This window comes from Perkinsus marinus, assembly GCF_000006405.1.
Source record: "Perkinsus marinus ATCC 50983 genomic scaffold scf_1104296953018, whole genome shotgun sequence".
NCBI classification, from domain to species: Eukaryota; Perkinsozoa; order Perkinsida; family Perkinsidae; genus Perkinsus; species Perkinsus marinus.
Genome location: NW_003208655.1, coordinates 416130 through 427523, shown reverse-complemented (window position 1 = coordinate 427523; position 11394 = coordinate 416130). Strand labels below are relative to the sequence as shown.

Genomic DNA, 11394 nt, shown 5'->3' with positions numbered 1-11394 from the left:
TTTATATCGATAAATTTTATGGTACGGATGAGGTTAATACCGCACCTTTGTTATTTCGTAGATATACCAGCCTCAGAGTCAGTCGTGGCGTTTTACGGCTAAACCGTGTACGCTGTTTAACAAGCTGGAGGGAAAGATTACGGTTATGCATATATTTTCGGGTGAGTCGAAAAATTTTTGGTTTTTTTCCGGAATTTTTCGCCCAGGTCAGCCGTTGTCGTCACTGTACTCAGGAGTTAGAATGTGGAAGGAAAATTTGCGGCCGATTTTGGAGGGGAAAGAGGATACGACGCAAATGGTGCAGGTGATGGTGATAATTTTGTGGCGCGTGACGGAGAGTCGGCTTGGTAGGTGCATTTTCATGAGGGTTGGATTAACAGGAGGACGCATCCTCTGACGAAGTTGACTTTACGGGACCAGGTTTGAATCTTACGTGGTTGAACCTCAAGATATTTTTGGGCATTTCAGGTTGAAGGCCGAGATGAGCTGATGAACACCTACGTTTATCGTGGAAAATGGAGACGAGATTTGATACCAAAATTGCATTTATATAATCCAGGTCTACCAGTGGGTGAGTTCACACATATGCAAGAGTCGGATTTTGTCAGCAGCAAGAACGTCTTTTTAGTTTTAATGGTGGATCGACTTGGTTATATAAGGTGGCATGCAGTGGGGCTTCCGACGGAGAAAACGTTGAGAACAGCATTACCGTTATTGCGGCAACTTATTCACGAGAAAAATGAACGATGATGAAAATATACATTTTTACTGTTTCGAGGGGCTTGGGTGTGTTTTCTATGGAGTTTTTCAATTGGTTTGATCGGGAAATTTCGGAAATTTTGGGAAAACTTGGTGGAAAAATTATTGGTTTTGGCGTGGTCCCAGTTATTTTTTCTCAGATGGGAAAATTTGGATTTTTTTCACGATTTTTTTTTCTGAGTTGACGCTTTTTTGGTATTTTTCGCGATTTTTTTGATATTTTTTTTGGGGCGCTCTGTAGCTTGACACAGTTTTGAATGGATTTAATTTCGGATTTCCGAAAGGCTAAAAAGAAAGCAGCATCATCTACTGATGCGAGGAAACGGCGGACCGCTGATGAACGTCCTGCGGTCCCGACTGTTGACACTAAGGGGATCGACTCGTTGTTCGCCAGGTGAGATGAAAATTTTCTTGATAGATTTAATCGTTGGAGTTTCACCCGTTTTTCGTGAAGTGGCGTAAAACTCGGTGAAAAACGCGATATTCACAGTATGTAGTAGTCGGGAAATATGTTTTTCGCTGGTGTTTTTTCATATCACTAGGGTGAAACTCCATTGTGGTATCTTTTAGGAAAGTCCCCGGCTCGGGAGGAGCTGCAGTAGAAGCGGTAGCGGAATCTTCGCGGTGCGTTGGAGTGATGATAGGATGTGTGATGGTATCTTTTCAAGCAGGTCATCGTCTTCCTGTGATGGAAGAAGTTCGAGTAGTTCATCGTCATCATCGTTGGTGTTGTCTGATGAGGAGGGGTCTCAAGTTTTACTTGGGGGTGCCTCAACAGGAGTGGATGTGATGGTAAAGGGTGGAAGGGATGGTATGAGGGAGGAGGTCACCATTGCTCGAGTGGGGATATGCGATAAATGGATGTGAGTTGATAATTTCGTGGCGCGGTGACGATATTTTGGTCAGTTACCAGTGTACAGCAGTCGATGGGGAACTTGGATGTGTCGCCTTCCCTTTGCGAGGGGGTGGCCTGAAGGTTTATACGGACCAGCTGGATGTTGTAGGAGATCTGCCGTTCATTTTGGGCGGAGCGAAGCAGTTTTTGTTATGCAGGTTTTGCCGGGCCAACCTTTTCCCGGAGAAGTTCATGAAGTACTCGCCCTAGAAGGAAGAGGGGTTGTCATTGCTTCGGTCGCTAACGTAAGCCGATCGTTCTATTTGGTACCGTCTATGGTCGCTTAGGTGGTTTATGTTTGGAATCTTGCGCACGCGAAAGATTCTACTGGTCTGGCGGAGCCGATAGTCGTTGGTAGGTTTATCTGGGTTGTGTGGCGATGTTGTTGCTGTTGTTATTGTTAATATTATTATTGTTGTTGTTGTTGTTGTTGTTATTGTTGCTATTGTTGTTATTGTTGTCATTGCTGTTATTGTTGTTATTGTTGTTATTGTTGTTGTTGTTGTTGTTGTTGTTGTTGTTGTTGTTGTTGTTGTTGTTGTTATTGTTGCTATTGTTGTTATTGTTGTCATTGCTGTTATTGTTGTTATTGTTGTTATTGTTGTTATTGTTGTTGTTATTGTTGTTGTTGTTGTTGTTATTGTTGTTATTGTTGTTATTGTTGTTGTTATTGTTGTTATTGTTGTTGTTATTGTTGTTGTTGTTGGTGTTGGTGTTGGTGTTGTTGTTGTTGTTGTTGTTGTTGTTGTTGTTGTTGTTGTTGTTGTTGTTGTTGGGAAGATTGTTCGCTTTAGAGATTTCCCAAACGTCGACTGTGGTGAAGTTGGCTCAGGTTGGCAGGACGGGTATGTGCCTAGTGGGGACTTCCACAGGGAATGTTAAAGTGAGCAGGAGGGAGTCTTTGCTCGGCTGCATAATTTCGTCGATGAGTGGATACCCAGGTTCGAAACCCACAGATGTCATTTTTAATGCATAAAATTGATTTAGCTGTCAAAGTGCGTAGAATACAAATGCCATGTTTTCAGTCTGAATGGATATAACGAGTAGTGCTGCGCACGCATGCACATGAGAAAACTGAGTGGCTTTTTCTCTCATTGGATGATCTGAAACAGATCAAGTCGATTCTGATTTTGAGCGAAGCGAAGCGGAAATCAGTGATTCTCCAGCGTGCTTTATTCTGAAATCAGTCAGTTGTCTTTCCCGTTCGTTTTGGTTGATGCCACGGTGGACCTGCGTGTGTGCAGACACATCTTGATTGAATAAGAGTGAGGCTATACCCCAAGCACGCACTGCCAAGCTTATGGAACTTATTCGTTGAGTTTGGTATTTTTCAATTTCGCTGCTCACCTTTGTAGGTAGTTGATGCGAGTGACGCTGGTCGGCCTTATCTGACTACTCTAGTTTTGGATAATGCTAGTGGGGGTGCTGGCATGGTCACGGTCTTAGCCTCTAATAAGGAGGGATCAATATGGATGATCGGCAATGAAAAGTAAGATGTGATCTAGTAGGATTATGGTCGGTTCATCATGCGAAAGGTCCCCGGTTCGATTCTACTCCCCGTCAAGTAGAGGATGGTTGACTGACCAAAAGGCCGGCATTAACGCTGCCCTTCACGGCGCTAGCTGTATTGCTGCTTGCGAATTCCAACCAAACGCGTGGCTGACAGTTTGGGTGAATCCAGAGAACGACGTAGGTTCGAATCCTCGCTTGCTATTGCTCCATCTGCGGCTGCTCAGTTGTGGATGGAAATGCCTAATGGCACTTCTATCGATTTCCCTCGAGAAGCCGAAACCGTTTTTGATATAATGTTCCGGAGGGATGGTATCATATCGGTGGCGACCTCACTCGGCGAGTTCCACTTCGATGCGGCTACCGGTCGGGCGAAGAAGTAGTTGTTGATGTGATTGCTACCACTTGTAGGTATCCTGAAAATTGCCCGGTCAACCGATTCAGAAGCTGCCAATCGGACCTCATCTGAACCTTATGAAGTTGTTGCTGCGCAATTTGACAGGGCGAGCGAAAAGTTGATCACGTTGATGGAAGCCAAAACCGGACAGCTGGAAGTTTTCGGGTTCGTTCGGGAGCTCTCGATGCGTCCTTGGAGGTCAACGAGCCGAAGTGTGGTGTGTGAGTTGCCTAAGGGAGTGGCAACAGAGAAAGTGTTGAAGAAGTTGTGTAAAGATGCCGCCACTGAGATTCGAACCTGGGACCTCGGCAGATGGGAAGGAGTGATCCTATGTGGCGGTCAGCATGGACTGCGTTGTTACATCTACTCAGCTCGACAGGTCTCCATCCTTTTCACTTTACCCTCCGATAAGCCTATCACCGCCCTTTGTTCTGATCTCAGCGTTGGTACCATCTACGCGGGCTATTATGATGGCTCGGTTTTGTCACTCGCCACGAAATCTAAGGTCTACGACTCCGACGAGCTCATTCATGCCCTTCAAGCGATCGGCAACTACCTCATCATAACGACCGATAGCGGTCGGCGTGTCCAAGTCGACCAACGTTTGCTCATTGCAAATGCGGCTCCTAAAGTGGACCTGGCTACTGTAGATGGTCTCGTTGCGCAATTCCCTGGGATAACGGTTCGCCGCTTTGGGTTGGTGGAATCGCAGAAGTGGACAGTTTTGGCGTGTGAGGGAGGCGATATAGTGGCGGCTCGAATTGTCGAGGACGCTGGGACGGGTTTCGGTCGATGTTTAGTAGTTGCCAATGAGGAGGGTGTAGTTGAACTGATACGATGTGAAGATGGTGTGGTTGTTGGTCGAGGAATACCCGATGAGGATCCTATATTCGTTTGGGTTACCACTGGTGGACGAATCTTGCGGTTTTACAGTCAAATGTCTAGGGTCAGTATCTCGATTTTCACTATTGACGAGGCGAGGGATGATGAAGCTGAAGTCGTGCTAGCTCAGCGAGCGTATCACTCTCGATTAGAAGTGTTGGAGTCCACCATGGAGGTCACTTCGAGGCTGCAGGAGCAGATACGTCAGGGGGCTGTGATAGAAGCTAGTCAGAGAGCGGCTAGTAGGGCGGTCGCTACTGCTAGCAGTACCTTCGGCCACATTAGGGATAAACTGATGGGGGCGAAGGCAGCTTCTGAAAATGGTGTTTCGATGAGAGTTTCGATGGAGGATAGTACTTCAGTGGGATCAACGGCGAAAGATACGAAAGATATTCTTGGGCGTGCGCGGGCGCAGATCGCAAACAACCAGGAGAAGCTCGCGGGTATTCAGGCGAAGTCGGCTGAGATGAGTGAACAATCTGAAGAGATGTTGAGGCTGGCGAGAGGCGTGAATAAGAAACAACATAAAAAGTGGATATTTTTCTGACCGCCTTTTTATCTGCTGTTATTCAGCGTCTATTGCGTTGCAAGGACAGCATGTTGTTGATAGTTACTATGTCGTCTGAAATGGAGACAAGACGGAAATCATCCACACAAACAACTTCCCTAACCCCTCCACCCCCATCATCAGGAGCATCATCATCATTGCTAACTACTGATCCTTCTCGGTTAAGAAGATCGTCTAGTCCTGCGGCACCAGGAGGCTCACCAAGTGAGTCTTATCACTCTATCTACATTCGCCTCGTGTCCTGCGAAGTCGGTACGTATTGATCTCAGCACGTGAGAAAAAGCCACGTCATAAAATCACTAGCATTTCACGTTTCCGTTTATAGCACAGCGGAGCGAAGTGTTGCACGATGTGCATCATTCATGTATAGATGTCTCTCAGGTGAAGCTGGTCACGTTTCGACTCGTCGTAGCTCGGCTAGTGCCAGAGGCAGCAGTAGTCGAGAGGAATCGGTAAGCAGCGTGGACCTGAGCGGAGACGAGTTGTTGTTTGTGTTGGAGGAATATACGCTCGGTTTCCTCGGCTGAGCTCAGGAGTTTCCTGGCTAATTAGAAGAGTTTATATACGAGTTCGGTTAGGAAATCGCAACTATCGCTGAGAATTTGCTAAAATTTTATCAAAATTCCCATAATGTCACCAACATACGTGGTTTATCATATGCATGATTGATTATTGTTGTTATGGTAGAGTCGTTCGGCACATCCCACGGACGTAGTCAGCCGCAATCTGCCGATATTACCCAGTCGTATGGGGTCATCACCAGCACTAGGTGAGTATTACATAATTGTTGCTCATGTACGGTCGTTTTCAGGGACGAGAAGTGGAGAGGAAGTATTACGCCAAGTTCTTCAACAACGACGGCGAGCGATGAGTTCGGACCTGCAAGACATTTGTTTGAAAGTTTTCAGTGTGAATGATACTGTTGATGATTTGCTCGATTTGTGCTATGATGGAGATCTCGAGAAAATACACTATTTATTAGTGGACAGGATGTATCGTGTGGTGAGTAGTAGTAGTAGTAGTAGTAGTAGTAGTAGTAGTAGTAGTACACTCCGATCACTTCGTGTCGGCATTACTCTCTGTAGATGGAGGAGGTGCGGGTTCATGACGGTCGTATTTTGTCGCGGCCACATAGCAGCAACATGGATGATGATGATGATGGGGAGGTGGGCATATGGTCAACTGCGTTTGTTGGTGAAAATATGAAAATTATAGGGAAATTTTGAGAAATTTTCGTTGATTTCTGTACATTTTTACCGTTATGCGTGTAAATTTGTATAATTTTTGAAAGCGAACGTATATTTCGGCACTCATACCACAATTTCAGGTTGGATCTTTCTCTGAAGCGGCAGACTCCGGGAGATCTCCAGCACCTCCACAGCTGGTCAAGCCTATCTGCATTGATGAGCACATTTTCGAGAACACCCTTACGGAATTCTTAGCAGTTTTATGGTCAGTTCTCCCTTCTCATCATCGCTGACCGCGCGCCACGAAATTCGCCAGTTTAGGTATACATGTTTGCCACTTGCAGAGGAGGCGAATGACGTTGATGCTGATGAAGAGGAAGTTAATACTACTACTGCTTTGTTGGACGACGCGTTGGCGGCGAGGAAAGGTGGGAGGGAAGAAGTGTTGGTGCTAGTTTACAGTACGCGACGATCTGATATGCGAATGGGTGTTATTATAGTGAACAAGTTGTCGCTATCATCACAGTCTCAAACGGGTGCTTTCATCACAACACATGTTCATAGCCATTGTTACATTGTAAACGCGATATTCGAGTTTCACCCGTTTTACGTGAAGTGGAGTAAAACTTGGTGAAAAACGCGATATTCGCAGTGTGCTGTAGTAGTCGTGAAATGTGTTTTTCATATCACTAGGGTGGTGAAACTCCATTATATCGTATAACAGGTACGGGGATTTCCGAGTCAGTAATTCAACAGATGGGTGGGAAGGTGAGTAGAGTTATGGGAACAAGGTAGCTTCCCCAGAGTTTGATAACAATGGGGAAAAGATGTTCATAATATGATGATGGCATTCACATGGGAAACTGTTCGAAGAATGTGTTCCTAGGAAAATACGTGGAAAATTGAGTTTCGTGAAAATGTGGAAATTTCGGGGAATTTTCATTGGTTTCTGTACCAGTTTGGAAAAATATGCTTATGGTCAACGACATGTGTAGGCGACAATATGAAAACTTCGAGGAAATTTTGGAAAATTTTCGTGAGTTTCTGTACACTGCAACTGTAGTTCGTATATGAGCTCCTATATGCAGTGAGGAAACGCCTAAACTCAGCAGCTGAGGAAAGCGAACATATATTCCTACTCCTTAACACTGCTACAAACTGCTCAGGATGCACCTGCGAGAAGGACCTTATCCCGCGTACCGTCAATTGGCAATATCAAACAAAAGTGTCGCAGAATTATTCAGGAAGCTAGGCATGCTCGGCAACGACGGTGAGGGTGAATATAAAAACACATCATCATTTCTTGAGGATCGGATTAGTGAAAGCGTTGAGGAAATGCAAGATAGCAAGTTGTTCACGTGTGTTGTTATTGTTGGTATTTTTCAGTGGTGGAATGAAAGCTCATGGCTTTTACGCTAAAGTGAAGCGCCTGTTGCCCTGGAGAGTCCGATTCTTACTTGGTGGGGAGATTGTGGGATCGGCTGATAGGTGGAGTCAGGTAAGAGCAGTGGGAAAATATGCGGAAAATTTTGGGAAATTTTCGTCGGTTTTTGTACATTTTTACGCGGATTCGTGTGTAAATTCTCGTATTGTAGCTCTGGAAACTCCTGAGCTCAGCCGAGGAGAGTGAATATATATTCCTCCAACACTGCTGAGCTGGTGATGATGATAACTAGGTCCCATACACTAATCTCGAGCTGAAGTCCTTGTGGAGCACATTTGGACAACCGACCCACTGGTTTACGTTGGAGTACACAGACGATGCAGCACTAGAGAAGGGGTTCCAAGTGAGACGGTGAGGGTGTGATGATACCACACCTTCGCCAATTCAGGTCGACTTTGCTATACGAGCTCGGAAGTACCCGTATTGGTACTGCTTCCTCGCGGTAGCGTGTATTATGCTATATGTATGGCTGCATTTCGAACTGAATAATAATAAAGATTACAGCATCACATTTGTGAGGCAGTTTATAGGGGAACCGACGGTCCTCCTCATTTTCGCGGCTCTGATAAAACTAGTGGTGAGTTTTATACGATTTGAGGATTCTGATTTGCATCGCTCCGCCTTTTTCTCAGATGGAAGTGGTATTCTTCAGCACGTCACTGTGGTTCCTCGAGAACTACTTCATGTTGCAACTTGGTTTTGGTGCAATTTGCGGTACGGCTGTAATTGTGTGGATGTATACCGCGCCTCTGGTAAGTCAGGAAGCTTCCCTTCGCATCGTCATCATCATCATCATTGTCAACAGGTCCTGGACTATTATACATGGAAAATACACGAACCGCTTACTTTTGCTGTTATCGTTGCTGCTATAGCGGGTATATTCAACCTACGGTAAGTCTCGACTTAGTTGTTCATCTGGAGTAGAAGTTATAGGTTATTGTTGGAAGAATTATGATAATTCGAGCGGAGCGAAGCTCCTTTGTACTATTTGTTTTCAGATTCGTCCATGTTATCGTTCTGGCGATATATTTCTTTATTTGCATTTTATCCCTACGATGGATAGCTGTGGAGAGTCCTGCGATCAACACTGTTCTCTTCGACTCGCCCGCGCCGGACTTGTTATTGTTTGTCGGTTCGGTGGCTCTCATAGCCACAGTGCAGTATATGTACGAGTCCCTCTGCCGTAAGGACTATGTTCTCTCACTCACCTTGGCCACGGAGTCCGATCGATCTGAACGATTGCTCTCTAATGTGTTGCCGGGGTCGATCATTCGGCAGTTGAAAGAAAACCAGGACGATTTGCTACGACAAGAAGAGCAGCTCGCGCAGCGTGATTATGACAGGGGATCTGCAATTACTTCGTCGCAGCGGTTGAACTATCAAATGACTGTTGGTTTTGCTGAAGCGTATTCGTCTGTATCGATATTGTTCTCTGACGTTGTTGGTTTTACTACTATTGGTTCGCACATCACCCCTGAGGAGTTGGTACAGCTCTTGAATGAGCTCTTTACACTCTTTGATGACATGGCCGAAGACTGTGGGTTGGAGAAGATCAAAACGATTGGAGATGCGTATATGGCGGCGGCGGGTCTCCCTAACCCTAATCCTATGCATGCTCAAGCGGCTGCTAGGATGGGCCTCCGGATGATAGAAGTGAGCCTTGTCGTCACGGGGGCTGCCTTGACGGTTGTCTTTTTTGTAGGTGTTGGAAGACCCAGGCATAGTTGATGATTGTGGTTTGGTGGATCATTTGGGGAAGCCCTTGAGGATCCGAGTTGGTATGCATAGTGGTCACTGTGTTGCTGGTGTGATTGGCCGTAAGAAGTTCATCTATGATGTTTGGGGAGATTGTGTGAATACTGCCTCAAGGTGAGAAACATCTGGGCTCTTTATTGGGAGAGTTTCGCTCAGGATGGAATCCCATGGTGAGGAGATGAGAGTACATTGTACAGCAGAAACTGCACGAGAGTTGAGAGGCTCGTTCGATCTTACTTGTCGTGGGTTGATGGAAATCAAAGGGAAAGGAATGATGGTCACCTACTTTGTCGACAGAGAGAGAGAACATAGTCGTTTGCGAGACTACAGCAGTAAGGTTCACTACTGTCTTGTAGCGTTTATGACATAAACATAAACTTTATGTTATCTCAAGGTAACACGTACTACTGCTCTACAGTGGCTCCGACAATAACCCACTCGGCTGAGTCAGATGACGACGATGAGGACTCGGAAAGAGGCTTGTTAGCAGTGCCCAAAGTTGGCAGGTCTTCCTCGTCAGAGAACGCTGCTATAGACCAACGACCTGGTAGGGGTAGACAACAGAAGAACGAAAAGAGACGAGTTACTATTGCTGGTATTTAACAGTATTATTTTGTGTGATTTGACCCACTTGATGCTTTTCATTTTGACAAGTGAACCTTTCCTCACGAAAGTTGAGAAGTTCAGCAGATGTGGTGTTGTCTAGTGGTCGTATACTCCCATGCTTGTATGGAAGGTGTTACTGGAACACAGTGCTACCAGAAACTAATGTCGTAGACTATAATGCACAGGGCGAAACCTCTGACCTGCGAGTTTGGGAGAGGCAGTGGCAGAGGCAGTGGGTTCGTGTTTCGTGGCTTTCGGCAACTGCAAGGTGGTCGATCCCTCGTGGCTGGTCTTGTAACACAGACTAGACCAGATGTGAACAATTACGTCTCGCTAGACCTCGGTCAAAAATAGCCCGTACAATGACACCAATTAACTCGTGTCATTCACTGAAGCCGGCATACTCGGTACGTATGTACATGAAACGGGCCAATACTCGAGTGCCCGACACTTGGGAATTCGCACAAACAGAAGTGATCAGAAGCTCTCCGACTGGCTTTCACCTACGGTTGAATGAGGCGCATCGCAAATGCAACCACGAATGAACTACATGGAGGGGAAATCCGTGAACTTGGCGGAACGAAAGGGTGAACTTGGATAGTTTTGAATGCGGCGGAGGGGTTCTCATATTCCTGGGATGATGAAGGCCATCACTCGGCAAGACTTCATCCCCAACTTAATGGGAATGTCGAGCAAGCATCGAAATTCAACACGATCGATAGGGGGTCTCACTATCATTGACGCGATTCAATCTTGATTGGTGTCATCTTTCATCATGGCCGTCTGTCCCGGATGATGTCACTGCCAAAGTCAACAGGAAGTTCACTAGAAAAATTCTACTTACCAAAAAAACATATCATGGGGAAGCGTCTTTGCTCTACAGATAAGAGGAACGGATCCCTCAAGACGCATCTACTAGATGAATCACACAAAATGAACAAAATATGAATGCTTGTATACCAGCTCACAATGGATCATACTGCTGCCACCATGCGCGCTGGGGGGTGCGGTCGGAGCTCTCAGACTTAACCTGGACTGGGGTGCGTCTCTCTCTATCGGCACTCACACGAGCTTCAACTCCTGTGCGCGAGGATGGCCTACGATGCTCCTGCTCTTTGCCATGTGGAGCCAGAGCACGTGTCTGTTTGCTGAAGGATGTCTCTGACTTCCTCTCTTCTCCCTTATGCGAACTACAACGAATGGGTTTAGATATACCAGTAGTTCGCGGTTTCAATAATACTGATCGGCGAGGACCTTCCAGTCTCTGCTGTTCTGACGCATTGCAATCAACCGTCTCTTCTCTTGCGCCGTTAGAGTGATCCACAACCGGAGTTTGTATGATTTCAGGCTGGACTGACTTGTCCTTGATGGCTCTGTAGATATCGTGGGGAA

The 11394-nt window shown here is 46.0% G+C and overlaps 3 protein-coding genes across 3 annotated transcripts in view; all 3 read left to right on the top strand.

The window, feature by feature from the left end:
• The window catches only part of Pmar_PMAR017730 (hypothetical protein), a gene marked incomplete at both ends in the record, with an annotated part of 2544 nt that extends 2118 nt beyond the window's left edge, over window positions 1–426 (top strand). Inside the window, 3 exons of the mRNA XM_002776810.1 lie at window positions 62–161; window positions 234–304; window positions 352–426. Coding sequence (XP_002776856.1) covers window positions 62–161; window positions 234–304; window positions 352–426 — 246 coding nt within the window. The remainder of the gene's footprint in view (window positions 1–61; window positions 162–233; window positions 305–351) is intronic.
• Window positions 427–1016: 590 nt separating this feature from the next.
• Window positions 1017–4989, top strand: Pmar_PMAR017729 (hypothetical protein; the record flags this gene model as incomplete). The annotated part of the gene is made up of 10 exons (XM_002776809.1): window positions 1017–1153; window positions 1330–1366; window positions 1504–1622; window positions 1666–1673; window positions 2013–2425; window positions 2487–2537; window positions 3010–3143; window positions 3190–3343; window positions 3391–3529; window positions 3575–4989. The coding sequence occupies 10 exons, from the start codon at window positions 1017–1019 to the stop codon at window positions 4987–4989; spliced, it is 2607 nt and encodes an 868-aa protein (XP_002776855.1).
• A 417-nt stretch (window positions 4990–5406) lies between these two features.
• Window positions 5407–10043, top strand: Pmar_PMAR017728 (conserved hypothetical protein). The gene is made up of 17 exons (XM_002776808.1): window positions 5407–5462; window positions 5698–5779; window positions 5822–6012; window positions 6096–6176; window positions 6338–6462; window positions 6519–6625; window positions 6922–6965; window positions 7364–7467; window positions 7584–7695; window positions 7874–7984; window positions 8030–8083; window positions 8274–8393; window positions 8447–8532; window positions 8640–9294; window positions 9344–9510; window positions 9553–9728; window positions 9791–10043. The coding sequence occupies exons 2-17, from the start codon at window positions 5758–5760 to the stop codon at window positions 9997–9999; spliced, it is 2364 nt and encodes a 787-aa protein (XP_002776854.1). The 5' UTR covers window positions 5407–5462; window positions 5698–5757; the 3' UTR covers window positions 10000–10043.
• The last annotated feature ends 1351 nt before the right edge of the window (window positions 10044–11394 follow it).

Bases quoted from the DNA above. Each gene is read 5' to 3' on its own strand.
- Pmar_PMAR017728 (XM_002776808.1), top strand. From the start codon at position 5,758: ATGGGGTCATCACCAGCACTAG. The intron at 7,468-7,583 runs GTGAGGGTGAAT...GGTATTTTTCAG, and splicing joins AGGCATGCTCGGCAACGACG to TGGTGGAATGAAAGCTCATG. The intron at 7,696-7,873 runs GTAAGAGCAGTG...GATGATAACTAG, and splicing joins CGGCTGATAGGTGGAGTCAG to GTCCCATACACTAATCTCGA.